The sequence below is a fragment of the Hyperolius riggenbachi genome, chromosome 12 (genome assembly GCF_040937935.1).
Source record: "Hyperolius riggenbachi isolate aHypRig1 chromosome 12, aHypRig1.pri, whole genome shotgun sequence".
NCBI classification, from domain to species: domain Eukaryota; kingdom Metazoa; phylum Chordata; class Amphibia; order Anura; family Hyperoliidae; genus Hyperolius; species Hyperolius riggenbachi.
In genome coordinates this window covers 221,347,468-221,366,241 of record NC_090657.1, presented here as the reverse complement: position 1 = coordinate 221,366,241, position 18,774 = coordinate 221,347,468, and the positions used below count along the sequence as shown (strand labels likewise).

General features: G+C 47.8%; 1 protein-coding gene across 2 annotated transcripts in view; it reads left to right on the top strand.

Annotated features, from left to right (window-relative positions):
• Positions 1-18,774, top strand: part of LOC137542265 (uncharacterized) — a 421,807-nt gene that overhangs the window by 108,110 nt on the left and 294,923 nt on the right. For both annotated transcript variants that reach the window (XM_068264050.1, XM_068264049.1), the window contains exon 2: positions 5,249-5,332. In XM_068264050.1, coding sequence (XP_068120151.1) covers positions 5,276-5,332 — 57 coding nt within the window. In that variant the 5' untranslated portion in view covers positions 5,249-5,275. The remainder of the gene's footprint in view (positions 1-5,248; positions 5,333-18,774) is intronic.

The window sequence follows — 18,774 nt, the reverse complement described above, 5'->3', positions numbered from 1 at the left end:
AGCGGAAAATGACACTTTGTGAAAAAACACAATTAAAATCAATTTCCGCTAACTTTTGACAAAAAAATAAAATCTTCTATGAACTCACTATACTCCTAACGGAATACCTTGGGGTGTCTTCTTTCTAAAATGGGGTCATTTGTGGGGTTCCTATACTGCCCTGGCATTTTAGGGGCCCTAAACCGTGAGGAGTAGTCTTGAAACGAAATTTCTCAAAATGACCTGTGAAATTCTAAAGGTACTCATTGGACTTTGGGCCCTTTAGCGCAGTTAGGGTGCAAAAAAGTGCCACACATGTGGTATCGCCGTACTCAGGAGAAGTAGTATAATGTGTTTTGTGGTGTATTTTTACACATACCCATGCTGAGTGGGAGAAAGATCTCTGTAAATGGACAATTGTGTGTAAAAAAAATTAACAAATTGTCATTTACAGAGATATTTCTCCCACCCAGCATGGGTATGTGTAAAAATACACCCCAAAACACATTATACTACTTCTCCTGAGTACGGCAATACCACATGTGTGGCACTTTTTTGCACCCTAACTGCGCTAAGGGGTCCAAAGTCCAATGAGCACCTTCAGGCTTTACAGGGGTGCTTACAATTTAGCACCCCCCAAAATGTCAGGACAGTAAACACACCCCACAAATGACCCCATTTTGGAAAGTAGACACTTCAAGGTATTCAGAGAGGAGCATGGTGAGTCCGTGGCAGATTTCATTTTTTTTTGTCGCAAGTTAGAAGAAATGGAAACTTTTTTTTTTTTTTTTTTTTTTTCACAAAGTGTCATTTTCCGCTTACTTGTGATAAAAAATAATATCTTCTATGAACTCACTATGCCTCTCAGTGAATACTTTGGGATGTCTTCTTTCCAAAATGGGGTCATTTGGGGGGTATTTATACTATCCTGGAATTCTAGCCCCTCATGAAACATGACAGAGGGTCAGAAAAGTCAGAGATGCTTGAAAATGGGAAAATTCACTTTTTGCACCATAGTTTGTAAACGCTATAACTTTTACCCAAACCAATAAATATACACTGAATGGGGTTTTTTTTATCAAAAACATGTTTGTCCACATTTTTCGCGCTGCATGTATACAGAAATTTTACTTTATTTGAAAACTGTCAGCACAGAAAGTTAAAAAAATCATTTTTTTGCCAAAATTCATGTCTTTTTTGCTGAATATAATAAAAAGTAAAAATCGCAGGAGCAATCAAATAGCACTAAAAGAAAGCTTTATTAGTGACAAGAAAAGGAGCCAAAATTCATTTAGGTGGTAGGTTGTATGAGCGAGCAATAAACCGTGAAAGCTGCAGTGGTCTGAATGGAAAAAAAGTGGCCGGTCCTTAAGGGGTAGAAAGCCCTAGGTCCTCAAGTGGTTAAACTTGGTAGGAGCTGGAAAAAATATATTTGACCAATCAGTGGATGAGGAAAAACTCACAAACAGCCCAGCATCAACCTCTTTGTCAATATCTGGTCCTGCCCACGACATAACCCGAAAAAAAAGTTTACCGCTCTGCAGCCACGGCGACGGACACCTGAATTGGTCAACTCCTTTTTTTTTCCACCTCCGGTACACCCTTATCTACTGTTCCCCCCTTCCTCTATTTGGAACTCATGTTTCACCACTGTTTAAGGTGCATCACTTAAAGGAATAATCCCATAAGTAACCCTGTCCATATACCACCCCGACCCGCTCTTTCAAATCATTCCCCAGGAAATATCTCACATCTACGTGTCTCCATGTACCTTGCTCGAAGACACTTCCTATGACCTCAGTAACTATGATTGTTTCATAGCAACTGCTGGTTTCACATATTCTGGCATTCTTTTTCCCTGTGCCCAGACTCTGGGAAAATAATCTTGAAGCAGATACTCAGTAGAGTGTCTTTGTCCCCTCTATGGATACCCCGATCAGCTGCTCCGTGCAAGGTGCTCTTTTGCACAGTACTGATGTGTATCCCTGGCCCCCTCCCTCGCTGATATGACTCCAGCTTGCCAGCTTCTATGAGCATTGAGGGCGTGCCTTTTCGTGAGCTCTTCCAGCACCCCCTTCCTCCACCTACAGGAGCTTCATACATCACGAATGTTGGGGCGGCCCATCCCTGAGCTGTGTCACCATTTTGGAAACTGGAAACTGCCAGACATTGATCGTAAGACAGCAGACCTTGAAACTAAGATGGAACCCTTCAGCAAACTTCCAAACCCCGGCATAGCCATCTTTCACTCACCAACTCAATTGTAACAATGCCTTCTCGCATAAACAAACTGTAAACCACAAGAAATATGCATTTTACACTGCCTAAACCTCTACTATACATCCTACTCATGCATAAGCTGCAATTTCACACTTGAGCTAAACCCACACTGGAGCTGAGAGCTGCTGCCGTGCTAGCCCCCCTCCTCAAATACGCGCGGGGAGGGGGTGAGGATTTCATATCCCAAAAAAATAACACACAACACAGAATGCATTATAAAAAACTTGTATATTAACAAACAAATAACAACTTGCCTGAACATCCCGATGTTCCTTCGAATCGAATGACAGTTCATACAGCTGTGGCAAATTTTCTCATGGATCTCTCTTCTGACGTCTCCCCTGGAGTTCTGAGACCCCGCTCAGTGGACCCATGTGTTCCCCTCATGGCAATTTGCCTGGCCGCGCCCGGGATAGCTCCTACTCTGGATCCTGTTTTGCCAGTAACTGTGTGTACGGCACAGTTTATGACGTCTTAGAGACCCGTCGCTGTAGTACTCGAACTTCATTCTGTGCTCTTATCTCTTCTCGATAAGCTTTCAGTGTCCTCTCCACTTTTTTTGCTGTGAAAGTCCTTGATAGACTGATATCTCTGGTCCCGGACCTTTTCTGCCTTCTTCTGCTAGACAGCACTGGGTTTTGGCACCAATTGCTATTGGCAACAACACTACACCTTCATTTGGCACCATGTCACAGGAAGTGTAATAACTTGACTCTCATCACAGCATACAGCATAGGAGATAGGACTTTGTAGACGTCGTCAAAGTTCAAGAGTTTATTTGTAAAACAAATATACAGATATGTTCAGTAGCAATATCTAACCTCGGCAAAGCAAACCGTCTGTAGAATCTTATGCGTTCCTTGCATCACTTGATCTATCCCTAATAGATAGATCAGGCCTCTCTTAGTTACATCTATGCTAGGCATATATACAGCATACAGATCATGTAGAATGAAAGTAGGAAAAGGAGTGAATAAAGTCCTCAGTCAGAAGTAGTCCCTCGGGAGCCCACATTGGCTCTTATACTGACTTCTAAAGAGTTAAATGTGACATCATCTGAGCAGGGACAGATCAATAACTCATCGCCTGCTATTGGCTGATAAGAACCTGTGACATCATGACAAGCACAGTCTTTACTGCGCATGCCCTGGAAAATTCCATGTTTCAGTGACCTGTCCCTTAATCTGAGAAGAACAGTTGTTTATCTTTAGGAAATATAAAAACACCAATGTTTACAGAAAAAGACTGCCTCTATGTCTGCACATCAGAGGACAGATAAAATCCTCTGGCCTTGTACAAGCAGAAACACACTGTTCTGCAGTGATTTTAGAAATCCTCCTTAAAGGGAGGCTCTGCAAATCAAGTCTTTTAACTAAACTCAGTTAAAGTAACTGAGGCCTACAAATTCAAGCATATAATACTTAAATTTTAACAGGGAGTATTCTGAAAGTGACTGCCAAATTGGGGTCCACAGGGCGAGCACAGCAATGTTACCAGCACTTTCATCGTGGAGGTAGTGCCTGTTGCACATTTAGCACAATCCAGGTTACCTAGGTAATGTGGGTCACACTAGTTGTGTAACTCGTGCTACTTCAAAATTGGAATTACCGGTAAAATTGCTGTGTGCACCCTGCATAACGGAATTTTTACCATCATTTGCTGAATACACCCCCATTCAGTGCGTATACAAGCCCTTGGTCTAGGCAAGAAAAATAAACCTCTTTCTATGCCTTGGCAGATTTTTCTAGCATGTGGATGAGGCTTTAGTCTTTAGTGCTCTATGCACAGTCTCCTCTCCCAGCAGGTGGCTGGTGACAGATTGCTGGCAGTCCCATTTCTATGGGCATGCAAATAATGCAATTTCCTGGGGCACCAGATTGATCGGCAGGAGGGGGAGCAGGCATAGTAGTTACAACTCACCTTCTGCCGCCGATCCCCCGCAGCCTCTATCTCCTTCCTCTTTCAGGCATTGATCGCATTGGTAACAGTGCCCCCTGTGATGACATGACCGCATATCATCACAGGGGGCACTACCAATGTGACAGATGCCGGGAGAGAAAGGAGATCGAGGCTGCGGGGGATAGGCGGTGAAAGGTGAGTTATAACTATGCTATACCCGCTCCCCCCGCCGCTGCCCCCCCTCCTGCACTTACCTATCTAACCTATACTCGGGGGCACCTACCTATCTAACTTATACTCAGGGCAGCTACCTATCTAACCTATACTCGCGGCACCTACCTATCTACCCTATACTGCGGGCAGCTACCTATCTAACCTATACTGCAGGCACCTACCTATCTAACCTATATGCAGGCACCTACTTATCTAACCTACACTGGGGGAACCTACCTATCTAACCTATACTGGGGGCAACTATATTGGCTATCTAACCAATACCCGGGGGCACCTACCTATCTAACCTATACTGCGGGCACCTACCTATCTAACCTTTACTCGGGGCATCTACCTATCTAACCTATACTGCAGGCACCTACCTACCTAACCTATACTGCGGGCACCTACCTATCTAACCTATACTGGTGGCAACTATACTGGCTATCTATCTAACCAATACTCGGGGAACCTACCTATCTAACCTTTACTGAAGGCACCTACCTAGCTAACCTATACTAGTGACACCTACCTATCTAGCCTATACTGGTGACACCTACCTATCTAACCTATACTGGGGCAACTATACTGATTACATATATTGAAGGCACCTACCTACCTAACCTATACTGGTGGCAATTATATGGGCTACCCTATACATGAGGCATCTATGTAGCTAACCTATACTGGGGACAACTATGCCTGAATACCCTGGCTAACCTATACTACAAGCACCTATACCTGGTTCCACGGAGTGGGGGGCGATTTTTACACCCTTGCAATGGGTGCAATTTAGCCTAGAAACTGCCCTGATTGCTGGTAACATAACAATAAGTATAAGTGACTAATTTGATTTAATAATTTCTTCCTTTATCAGGATTCAGGAATAGTTATCAGTACCATCATGAGCACAAAGGAAACACAGCCGGAGACACCAATCTGCGGCCAAGCAGACAACAATGTAAGACAATTTCTCTATGAAATTATACAAAATCAGTGTGGATAAATACAGTATACATATAAGATAAAGTTGCCTTTGAGTATGAAAAAACCCTGTGAGTCTTCACCCTTTTACACTGGAAAATGTAAAGTCAAAAACTCCTCCATATCTACTGAACTATCTACTGAACTAATGCCGTGTTCCCAACTAGTATAGCGACAGCAGTGTGTACTCCTGCAAGTAATTTTAGTATTGCCATTTCATCCATAAGTCAAGCCAGGTCCCTCAACAAATATTGCAGTACTGAAAAAACAACACATATAAAGGACTCTGCAAGCCTTCTCTCAGTCTGTGAGAGAAATACAGCTCAATACTTATGGCATGCTTTCTCTAAAATTAATGTCACTCCAATTCATATATCAGATACAGTCCCAGCTGTAATATTGCACTCACATTTTATTGCTGGCTGCCACTTACACAAAGGATACAATTTAAAATCCTTATCCTCGCCTACAAAGCTCTTTACAACCTATCTAAATTAACAATATTCTCCTGTCTTCTTCTCTGGTCACCTCTTCTCACTACCGCTTACAAGACTTCTACCGATCCCCTCCTCTTCTCTGGAACACTCTCCCTCAACACATCCGCCACTCACTCACACTTAATGTTTTTAGACGAAATCTGAAAAAGCGTATGAGTAATAACTCCCTGGCATCTCAATCACACATACACCCTCCTATACACTGCGATAAACGCAGTAGTCACGTTGCCAAAAGAAAGTGCTTGTGGAAAAAGAAGAAGCCATCATGACTCAAATAGATTTAGGAAAAATACAAAACGGCCTTTAATTGATAATCAAAACACCAACAACAATAATAAAACCAATTAAAATGGTTAAATCTGCTCCTAAAAGGCTACACTAACCCTCAGTCATAACCCACGCTACACCACTCATGCAGGTACCTCAACATACAGGCCGGCCTCTTAAGAGCAAGGGGGGGCGGGAGACGCTGGGGTGCAGTGAAGGCGGTTGATTTTCTCATGAATAGGCATCAGTAATCAGGGTAGAAGCTGAACTCGCGCGGCCCCCGTTTGGAAATCAAGTCGCACATTGCCAGGGTCGGACTGGGCCACAGTAGTACAGTATTTTCCCTCGGTGGGCCTTGCCTCCAGGTCTCTGGTGGGCCCCCCCTCCTTGTCTGACAGAGCTCCAATTGCTGCCTGCAGCACAAAAATTCTCTTCTCAGTGCTGTAATCACTCATGCTGAGGGGCAGTGGCGTAGCTAAGGAGTTGTAGGCCTCGATGCAAATTTTACAATGGGGCCCCCCAAGCACTCTATACAGAACAATTGATATGACGCAGAAAAACATGCCAATGGCAACTACAGTGTCAGAGGTGCAAGAAGGGGATGGGAAATAGCTTGTTAATGATTACCACTGTTCAAAGTATCTGTAGAAGTGATTATTATGAGCACAGGAGAGGTAATACTGTAGTTGAGGGAGGGCCTTTCGGGGGCCCCTTTGGCCCAAGGGCCCTGATGCGGTCGCAACCTCTGCGGTCGCAACCTCTGCAAAGAAGGACATTACTTTATATTGAAGGAGGGGACTCTATGTAAAGTTTTGCTGGGCAGCAGTGTCTCTGAATTACAATGCTGCTAAGATCATGTACATTTGGCCCTGTCCATAATACATCATGACCACGCCCACCTTCCGGTGCATGGTCACGCCCTTTTTTCACCGCAATTATGGGATGTGTGGGCCCCAGGTTGAAATTTCTTTGGTGGGCCCCCAGTCTCCCAGTCCGACCCTGCACATTGCCTTATTGCAACTGATGTGGCTGGTCCCCACACCAAGTGGCTTCCAACATTGCTGGCTCACAGGATGAATTAGTCCTTAACCTCTTGAGGACCGCAGTGTTAAACCCCCCTAAAGACCAGGCCTTTTTTCTGCAAATTGTCAACAGCAGCTTTAAAGGGACTCCGAGCAGTGCAGAAACTATGGAAAGATGCATATCATTTTAAAGCTCTCCTTCTCCTCTTTCCAATGATATATAAACCGCCGCCCTACGCATTTTAGTTTTCGATATTTTTGCGATTGAAATTGCCGCGGCCGCGATTTCAATCACGAAAATAGAGAAAACTAAAAGGCGTAGGGCGACGATTTAGGTGTCGCCAGAAAGAGGAGAAAGAGAGCTTTAAAATGATATCCATCTTTCCATAGTTACATTGTATTACACAGGGCGACTTTTTCCTAAAGTCAGCAGCTCCATTGTGCTGAATGGAGCTGCTGACACTGGGGAAAGTGTCGTCCTGTGTAATACAAGTAACTATGGAAAGATGGATATCATTTTAAAGCTCTCTTTCTCCTCTTTCTGACGACACCTAAATCGTCGCCCGACGCCTTTTAGTTTTCTCTATTTTCGCGATTGAAATCGCAGCCGCAACAATTTCAATCGCGAAAATACCGAAAACTAAAAGGCGTAGGGCGGCAGTATATATATCATTGGAAAGAGGAGAAAGAGAGCTTTAAAATGATATGCATCTTTCCATAGTTTCTGCACTGCTCGGAGTCCCTTTAAGGCCAAGCTGCAGGGCCGCACAACACAGCACACAAGTGATTCCGTCCCCTTTTCTCCCCACCAACAGAGCTCTCTGTTGGTGGGGTCTAACCGCCCCCCCCCCCCCCCCGTTTAATTTTTTTTAATACATTTTTAAATATATTTTTTACTATATAGCTTATTTTTTTTTCTAAACCCCTCCCTCCCCCGAGCCAGCCAATCCTGGTGATCGCACTATTCTTCCCCAGGGGGACAGCCATGTCACACGCTTGTCCCCAGTACAGTGCTGATGCTGATTGCAGCGCTGTACAGTGTGTAAAGACGGCGGTTTCACCGTCTAATAGTCTCCTGAGCGGCTATCGCAGCTCGGAGACTGAAGGCCGGGTGGAGCTCCGCCCCCCGAGCAGGAGATGCGCGCACAGCCTGTGCGCAATGTCCTGCAAACTTCAGCCCCAGGACTTGTTGCCAATTGGTGTTAGGCGGTCCTTGGGCTGCCGCCGCGGCCACGCCCATTGGCGTTGGGCGGTCACTAACTAGTTAAAGGCCATATCCACACTTAAGGCTGTCTGGAATGTTTAACAGCAGGGGTCAGGGTGTTCATTGAGACTGGAGATGCTGCTCAGAGCAGCCACTGGAGTGATCCCTCATGATGGATGAAGCCCCGCCCACTAACGTATTGCGCATGCCAAACATTCCGTTTTCATTAATTTTTTTAATTGTTGTTGGTGTTTTGCTTATCAATTCAAGCTCTATTTGTAATTTTCTTAAAGTCATGATGCTTTTTCTTTTTCCACAAGCAATCTGAAAACTCACCTCTACAGGCAAGCATACTCTCCTACCTAGGACGCTTCGGTCACTGATCACCATTTCTACCACCCCATACACAGATTCCCTTTACCTACTGTCCTATGCCTTAACTCTTTAAACTGTAAGGTCTTTTGGCCAGGGCTCTCGTCCCCTTTGTCTCACAATGCTGTGTAATGGGTGTACATCCCTGTGTAAAAATCTGTAGTTGATTTTTTCATTGCATCTATTTGAACACAACAAAAGAGCCAACGTGTATATAATACCATCACCTTGGATATATAAAGCAATATTCATACACCAAGAGAAAGCTACCCATATGGCGACATACAATAAAGTATCACAAGTACACTCCCATAAATGCAAAGTATGAAAGTCTTTATTAAACTGGGATGTATCCTATAAAAACAATTAAAAAACAGCAGCCAGGCAGGGCACAGTGGCTCAAATCATCAAATTGTATACATATATATCACAAATAATATACACTATAGGTCCATCAGAAAGTCTGTTTTTAGCACGTTTCGGTAGGTTGTGTGTAACGATTGTGGAATTCTCTCCGTGGTCAGCGCACAGGATGCGCGCTGACACTGCGGAAATCCTCCACAAGCGTATAATTTGAGAAAACCCAGCAAAAGGTGCAATGCACCTGTAGAGGGCAATTCCTGTCGGCAGATGGAGCTGTGGAGTGCAGAGGAACAGATCCTCTGCCCTGCCACAGACGCCAGATAGGAATTGTACGAAAGGAAGAAACGCAGGGCAAGAGAGCCCTTAAAGAGAGAGTAAAGCGACAGAGGGTATGTGTGTTCACCAATCTAGTCGCCAACCTGCGACGGTGGACACACAACAGAGGAAACCAAGTGAGAACGCAATCGCAAGAGAAGCGATTGCGAATGAGAATGAGCACAGGGACAGAATGTATGTGTGTGCACCAATCTAGTCGCCAACCCGTGACGGTGCACACACAACAGCAGATACGAAGTAGAAACGCAATTGCGAGAGAGGCGATTGCCAGAGGTGACACAAGGCTAAAACAAGACAGGGCACGAGAGTAGCAAAGGCACAGCAAATCATACAATGAGAAGATAAGAAAAATAACAAATGCTAACTAAACGCGAACACCGCACTCATTCGCAACTGCGAACGCGTTTATAGCGCGGTCTCCGCGTGTTAAGCACAACAGAGACAAGCATGCCTAACTAACCCCCGCCACACAAACACGAAACAGAGGACGCGAGCGTTTGCTTAACGGTTACCTCACCGAGCCTACAGCAAGCGTTCGTATCAGACAAGACAGACAGACGGATGGGAAGTAGGATAGGAAAGATCCACTGCTCTTTCCGCCAGAGCGAGTGCGATCCAAGTATCGAAACAGAGTTAGCAGGATCCACTGCTCTTACCGCCAGAGCGAGTGCGATCCACGTAAGACAGGACGATGAGATAGCTGGTAGCAACCGCTGCTCCAGCTATACTCCAAGAAAGCAGATCAGAAGGATCCACAGCCGCTACCGCTAGAGGCTAGTGCGATCCAAGCAAGACAAACAGAGGAGATAGCTGGTAGAAACCGCTGCTCCAGCTATACTCCAAGACAGACAGAACAATTTCCTGACGACCACCGTTGGCGACAAGACAATCGCAACAGAGAGGCAATACAGACAAAACAGATAAGCAGGCTAACTGCACTAGAGAGGCTGCCTAGTGCAGTCCCCAGAATTACTCTAAGCTAACTGCAACAATCCAACAGGGAAGGCTGACACTCCAGGAGTGATTTAACAAACCGTTTATGACCAGCAAAGCCTTCTGGTCAGCAGAAGGCTTATATACTGCCAGCCCTCAAAGCAGACAGCTGGGCAATTTGCATGTGTGCAAATCCCTCAGCAAATCAACTCTGAAAGTTGCAAGATGAAGCCAGGTCTCTTTTCCAGAGACCTGCATCTCTCAGCCACAAGGTATGGTCAAACAGCTGGCTGCCTGTGCAGCCAGCTGAGCGGATCATTACATTGCGCTTACCGTGATCACCCGTGCTTAGCTAGCCTAGTACTGTCCTGACGAGGTAGCCATTGCTGCGGTTGCTATTGGTTACCTAACTCTTGTCTTTGTGAATGCTTGCTGTCACTGAGATAGTGACTAGATTAGCAAGCATTCATTCTGTCAGCCTCTGTCCTCCTAGTCCTGTCCTTGCGAGGTAGCCATTGCTGCAGTTGCTATTGGCTACCTCACTCCAGTCTGTCTTGTATCTGTCTGAATGTTTGCTATTGCAAGAGCAGCGCAACATCGCACTGCGCTGCCATTGCGTCTTATCAGAAGCCCAGAGCTGCAGTTGCTCTGGGCAGTCTGTGTAGCCTCTTCCATTATCCAGCTCTTAGCCTTGCTGTGCTAGGTGGTCAGAAAGTATGAACCCCAGAATTACAGTAACGTATGGCAGGCAGCATAGATATTCCACCATGGCACCTAGTGTTGGTACCACGGCACAGTTAAACCATAACAACAGTGAGGTTCCAGGAAGCAGTTGTACTGCCGCAGTTGGGGCCTCCCCACAACTCGGACAGCACAGTTTTCATCCCAGACACCTCCCAAAAAATTACACAGCAATTGTGTTTTGGGCATAATAGGTAGCAGCGGCAGTGGCCTGTGGCACCATGGCGGTTAGAGCACAGCAGGGGCGCCTTTAGGCATAGGCAGTACAGGCCATTGCCTGGAGTGCCATTGGTCCTGGGGGCACCATGTTGCTGTATTAAGCCCTGCCCCCTGAATTAAGCCCTGCCCCATGACTAAGCCCCACCCCATGGGTGTCCTATTACTTGCTTCTGCTGCATCTGCCTAGCGTAAGTTGCAGGCAGCATCCACTGTGTCCCTCTGTGCATCCTTTTTGACCTCTTTGTGCCTTCTTCTGTCTCCTTGTGCCTTCTTCAGTCCCTTGTGCCATTTCTGCCTGTTTGTCCTTCTGTCTCTCTTTATGCTTCCTTTCTCCCGTTGTGCATCCATGTGCCTCCTTCAGTCCCCCCTGTGCCACCTCTGCCTCCTTCTGAGCCCCCTTATGTCCCCTACCTCTGCCCCCTGTTCCTCCTTCAGTTCCACTCTGCCTCCTTCTGTCCTCATGTGCCTCCTTCTGTCTCTCTTTGTGCCTCATTCTGTCTCCATGTGCCTCTTCAGTCCCCATGCGCCTTCCTCTGTCCCCCTGTACCTCCTTTTGTGCCTCCTGGCTCTCAAGCCTTCTTCTGTCCCCCTGTACCTACCGCTGCCCCTCTGTGTACCTCCTTCTGTCCTCCTGTGCATACTTCTGTCCTCTGTGTCTCATTCTGTCCCTATTGTACCTTCTTCTGTCCCCCATTGTGCCTTCTCCTGTCCCCCTTTGTGCCTCATGAAAGTGGAGCCCTGCCTATGTGTATTTTCTGGTGCAACGCTGCACGCATTACGTGTATTTTCTGGTGAAATTATGCCTGCATTACGTGTATTTTCTGGTGAAACGCTGCCTGCATTACGTGTATTTTCTGGTGATACGCTGCCTGCATTACGTGTATTTTCTGGTGAAACGCTGCCCCATTATGATTATTTTCTTGTGAAACACTGCTGCATTATGATTATTTCTGGTGAAACGCTGCCACATTACGATAAATTTCATGGGGGGGGTGCCACGGGGGCAGGGGGGTTGGGGGGAGGCATCACAGGTTTTCTCACCTAGAGTGACAAAATGGCTAGAGGCACCCCTGGAGCACAGGCAGCAGGAGACAGGAGGAGGAGGAGTGTGGCAGGCAGCATAGATAGTTCACCATGGCACCTAGCTTTGGTACCATGGCACAGTTAAACCATAACAACAGTGAGGTTCCAGGAAGCGGTCGTACTGCCGCAGTTGGGGCCTCCCCACAACTCGGACAGCAGAGCTTTCATCCCAGACACCTCCCAAAAAAATTACACGGATAACCCTTGATCACGAGTTGTTTTAGCTGAATCCGGACTCGAATTTGAATTCGAAGATTGGTATTGATCCCGAATTCGAATTCAAAGGTATCTGGATTCAGCACTCGTGATCACGGGTGTTAACCCATGATCACGAATCCGGACTCGGCTAGGCGTGCGGTATCCAGGGGATGATGTCATTCAACCAATCAGAAGGCCCCCAGCCGAGGCCCTAGCAACCAATCAAAGGAGGGGAGCCTGGCCCTCCCCTCCTCTATATAAGGCGGTGTCCATCTTGAGGAACCCATCCTTGCTTGTGACTCTGTGGTACTGAGAGCATCTCCAGTGCTGCTGTTCGTCTGAGCAAGTGCTTTTCTTGTGTTAAACCCAGCGTTTTGCATCCTACACACATTCTAAACACATTGATTATATTGATTTATAGATAGATAGTGATTTGATTGTTATAGTTCAGTCAGTGTATCTACTGTATACTGTGCTAGGCTAGTGTTAGGTCTGTGTGCAGGCTTGGCCTGCTAGCCTAGGGTAGCCTTAGCCAACTAGCTGTAGGTAGGTTAGGGATTATAGTTAGTAGTTGTGTTACATACTAGTTTAGTTAATTTGTACTGCTAGTCTGTCAGTTGATTTTGTGCTGCAGCTTCAGTACTGTTAGTTACTTTACAGGCCAGGCCAGCATCTGTTGTGATTTGTGACTGGCATCTGCCTGACTCAATTGATTGTGTTTGACAGACTTTTATTGTCACTGTCTGTCACACTAGTTATCGACTACTGTGTAGACTACACTACTAGTAGTACTACTACTCTACTACTATTTAAAAAAAAAAAAAAAAAAAAAAAAAAAAAAAAAACTTTCATTTTTTTTGTCACCAACTCAGACTCTATATTAAAGTTTACACCCTTTCCAGCCCTTTATAAAATGACTGGCAGTGGTAGAGGCACCACCCGGAGAGGCAGCACCCTTGCTGCAGCCACTGCCAGCACCAGCTGGTCTGTGACTGGTCCGCCGCCAGCCACTGACCGCAGAGTTGCAGAGGAGGGAGCAGAGGTGCAGCAGCAGCGTGTTACGCCCATCTTTGTCCCCGGCCCATTGCGGACAGTGCTGCTCGGATACCACTTTTCACTATCTGGATCTAGTTCAGATCCGGATACCCAGATATCCGATCCGGGTCGGATATCCAAGTTTAAAATTTTCCGATCCGAATCGGATATCCGAACTCAGTATCCGGCCGGATTCGGATATCCTGATAGAAGACCGGAAGTGACCTGAAAATGGCTTAAAATGCTTCCAAAAGTGTCTTTAAATGGCAAAAACCCCTTTCGGAGGTCTCTCTCTCTCTCTCTCTCTCTCTCTCTCTCTTTCTCTCATTAAAAAATTAAAAAAAAATATCCGAAGTGCTATTCAAAGTTCGGATAGTGGAAAAAGTTCGGATTATCTGGGTAGTTCGGATATCCAAAATCTTGCTGAGAACCACTGATTGTGGAGAGTCAGGCACAGGCTGTCATGGAAATGATGGCGGAGCAGCAAGCCACCATTATCAGCCAGACCTCCAGCGCCAGCGAGACCAGTGCCACCACAAGCACTCTGGTCCACAGCAGCAGCCGCCCTCCACCACCGCTTGAGGTCACGTCGACCGCAGGGACCAGCCTGCCCTCACTGAGCTCGCTCTTTACACCGAGCACTTTGAGGGATGTTGTTGCTGAGTTTGAGGAGGAGATGATGGGGACATGCAAGGAGGAGGAGGAGTTTGAGGTGGAGGAGTTTGTTGTCAGTGCACAACAACCTGAATTTCATGAGGAGGAGGAGGGGCCTGATGCCGGGGATGTTGGGGCAGAGGAGTTGGTTAGGGGCTCAGAGGAGATGTTTGGGGATGATGATGATGATGATGATGAGGTGCTGGACCGTCCCTATTATCCACCTCCACAGTTGGGTGAAAGCAGCTCGTCATCGGAGGAGGAGGCGTCTCCGGCACAAAGGCGCGGCAGCAGCATGGCGGCCAGCACAGGCGGTGGAAGGCAGGAGCCACAGCCTGCTGCTTCATCTGCTACCACCACCCGCACCAAACCTCCTCCAAGCAAAGGGGAAAAAAACAGCCCTCCAAAGGCAAAAAACCTCCTAAGCCCTCAAGCAAGAAGGGCAAGTTCAAATCCCCAGTGTGGCGGTACTTCACTGTGTGCGATGACGATGAGACCCGTGCCATTTGCCACAGTTGCGGTGCCAGCCTGAGCAGAGGTCGTGATCTGCACAAGTTGGGTACCTTGTGCCTGCAGACCCACTTGGAAACCAGGCATTTTCACAACTACCAGGAGTTTCTGAGGCTGAGGGACAGTGGCGCAGGCAGTGTCACAGGCAAGATGGCCACTGCACAGCCTTCAGCAGCAGCAGCATCCCACCCTCCTGTTCATCCACCATCATCAGCAGGAGCGCAGAAAGGCACTGCTCTCCTCCCGGGCAGCCAGTCCTCAGTGGCCTCATCTGCAATATCCAGAGTTGCCTCCTCTTCTTCCCGTGCAGGCAAATGCCGCCAGTCCCTGCTCAGAGAGTTATTCCCCGGTGTGGCCAAGGTGCTGGCTCCCACCAACAGGAGCATCCGGGTGCTGAACGGGTTGCTTGCCCGGTCCATGTGCTCCCAGCTCCTCCCATACTCCTTTGTGCAGGAGGGGAGTGACATGAGAGCGCTCCTGCAGTTTGGGACCCTGGAGGGGCAAGTTCCCAGCCGCCACTACTCCCGCACGGCGATCCCAGCACTGCATAGGTTTGCTATGGCGAACATGTGCCACTCACTTGATCACGCCGTGAGTGAGCGGATCCACGTCACCATGGATTTCTGGAGCAGCCGTTTCGGGACAGACTGCTACCTGTCCTTCACGGCTCACTGGGTAAGCATGGTGGAAAGCGCCTGTGAGGAAGCAGAAGCAGGTCCATCCTCGGGCGCATCAGCACCAGTCGCCCACTATGTGGTGCCACCACGTGGGGTCAGGGGAGAAGCAGCAGCTCCCGCCGTCAAGTGACCCCGCCTCAGCAGCAGCGTGAAGGCCCGCCACTGCCTGGAGCTGCTTGAGATGGTCAGCCTTGGAAAGACAAAAATGATGGTAGCCAACGTCCTTCTCAAACTCGGGGAGCAGGAGAAGACGTGAAGAAAACGTGGCTGACCCCCAGAGGCCTCAAAAGTCAGGTTGGTGGTGTCCAACAATACGGCCAACCTGCTGGCTGCCATCACCAGGGGACACTTGACCCACATCCACAAATAAATCACGAGGTGGCACACCACTGGCTGCAAAGATGCGTGTATTATGAAACAGAAGCACTACATGTTACGGAAAATCCTTCATCAGGTGCATAACGTCTTGAACCTGGTGGAGCAGAAGTTCCTGCGCACCTAACAAGGATGGACAATGTTTTGGAAGCGGCTCAGAAAATTGTTCGCAGTTTCCGCCGCTCAGCTGGTGCCGCAGCAAAACTGGCTGACCTGCAGCAGCAAGAGGGCCTGCCACGACACCGGCTTGTCATGAATGTGACAACTCGCTGGAATTCCACCCTGGCAATATTGGAGCGGCTGGTTGAGCAGAGGAGGGCTGTCCACCGCTACATAGTTGAGACCACTGTCGCCGGCACCACCAAACTCCATCTCATCTCCAACGCACAGTGGGGGCAGATGCAGCAGGTCTGCTTGGTGTTGGCTTCCTTCCTGCAGGTAACCAACTTGGTGAGCGAGGAACAGGCATCCCTCTGCCAGTCGGTGCCATTCGTTTGTCTGCTGGACAGGGCCCTGTGTGATCTGATGGATGTGAGAGAGGAGGCCCTGATCCAGCTGGAACAGCAGCCGCCTGCGCCGTCCACTTCTGTGGAGGATTTTGATTTGTTGGAGGAGGAGGATTTGGAGGTCCTGGACGTTGCTGTTAAGGGGGAACAGCAGAGCCCAGCTGCAGTGGTGCGAGGGTGGAGAGAGGAGGAAGAGGCTCAGGGGCCAGAGGAGGACAGCGTTGCGGGCGCTGACCTTGATGTCTCTGCTGGACAGTCCACCCTGTTACCCATGGCCTGCCAGGACCCCAGGGTTAAGGAGATGTAAGCTTGGGAGGATGCCTGCATCAGCATGATCCTGGACCCACGGCTGAAGGGGTCGGCTTGACATCGACACCCCGGTGGACCCCTTGGAGTACTGGGTCGAGCGCTTGGAGATCTGGAGTGAGCTGGCGCAGTACGCCCTGGATGTCCTTGCTTGCCCCCAGCGTGCTGTCCGAGAGGTGCTTCAGTGCGGCCGGTGGCGTGGTCACGGAGAAGCGCTCTCGTCTGTCCACAGAGACCATGGACAGACTTACATTTTTGAAGATCAACCAGGCCTGGATTGAAGGCACAGTCCAGGCCCCTGTTGTCAGCGAGAGGAGGACATGAGGTGCCTAGGAATTATTTTTTGACAACATCAACCTTCAGTCCCCTGCTAATTTGGCCTGGCTTTTCTTTAGGTGCTGTGGTACCACCTTCTGCTGCTGCATTAAACCTCCTGCTGTCTGTTTTCCCACCACCACCAGGGTCCACTCCGTTATGTGCGCTGCTGCCACTAGCTATTTTACACACCCTCAAAATAGCTACTAGTACTGTTCTTGTGTAAAAAAAAAAAAATGTTTGAGGTGTCTGGGATGCAAACTGTGCTGTCCGAGTTGTGGGGAGAACCCAACTGCGGCTGAACAACCCCTTCCTGGAGCCTCACGGTTGTTTATTTTTGTTTGTGCTGTGGTATCGCCGCTAGGTGCCATGGCCTGTTACAGTGCCTGCTGCCACACGTTACTCCCCTCCTCCTCCTCTTCCTGCTGCACCTACTTTAACCTCCTGCTGTCTGTGCTCCCACCGCCAGGGTCCACAGAGTTATGCGTCACTAGCTATTATGCCACTGCAATAGCTACATTTTGTTGTAAAAAAAAAATTCTGAGGTCTCTGGGTGGAAAACTGTGCTGTCCCAGTTGTGGACACAATTTGGGCTTCACGACTGCTGTACGGAACCTCCTGCTGTTTTATCGGTGTTATATTTACAGCCATGGTACCAACGCTAGGTGCCATGGCCTGATACATTACCTGCTGCCACACGTCACACCTCCTCCTCCTCCTGCTGCTGCATTTAACCTCCTGCAGTCTGTGTTCCCACCGCCAGGGTCCACAGAATAAGGTGCTGCTGCCATGTGCTACTAGCTATTACGCCACTACATTAGCTACATTTTGTTGTAAAAAAAAAAAAAAAACAATTCTGAGGTGTCTGGGTTGAAAACTGTGCTGTCCCAGTTGTGTATTGGACACAAAGTGGGCTTCACGACTGCTGTCCCGAACCTCCTGCTGTTTTATTGGTGTTATATTTACAGCCGTGGTACCAACGCTAGGTACCATGGCCTGATACATTACCTGCTGCCACACGTCACTCCTCCTCCTCCTTCTTCTCCTGCTGCTGCATTTAACCTCCTGCTGTCTGTGTTCCCACTGCCAGGATCCACAGAATAAACTGCTGTTGGCTGCTGCCATGCACCACTAGCTATAACACCACAAATGTAGCTATGCTGTTGAAGAAAAATTTAAAAAAAATTTGTAAAGGAAAAAAAAATGAAGTTGGGTACAAGAGGAAGAATAAGAACAAAAACATGAAGAAGAAGATGGTGAAGAAGAAGAACCAGGTGAAGAAGAAGAACCAGGTGAAGAAGAAGAAGAAGAACCAGGTGAAGAAGAAGAAGAACCAGGTGAAGAAGAAGAAGAACCAGGTGAAGAAGAAGAAGATCCAGGTGGTGAAGAAGAAGATGGTGAGGATGATGGTGAGAAAGAAGATGGTTTAAAAGAAAAAGAAGACGGTGAAGTAAAAGATGGAGAGAAGAAGATGAAGACGGTGAAGATGGTGAAGAAGAATAAACAAATAAATACAGAAAAACAATGTTTTCCATCCAATTTTTTTTTTATTTTTTTTTTATCACGTCCACTATACACATACATTTAATTGAGGTTTTTCTTTAAAACAAACATGATGCTTTAAAGGAGTTGTCAGGCAATTTTAAATAAAATAAACGCTACTTACCGGGGGTTTCCTCCAGCCCCAAGCTCCCAGGACCTCCCTCGCTGCATCTCTGCAAGCAGCCGTTTGCCGGAGCTCCGACCCGGTCCCCGGCGATGACGTCAGAGCGACCTGGAGGTCGCTCTGTACTGCGCCTGCGCGAT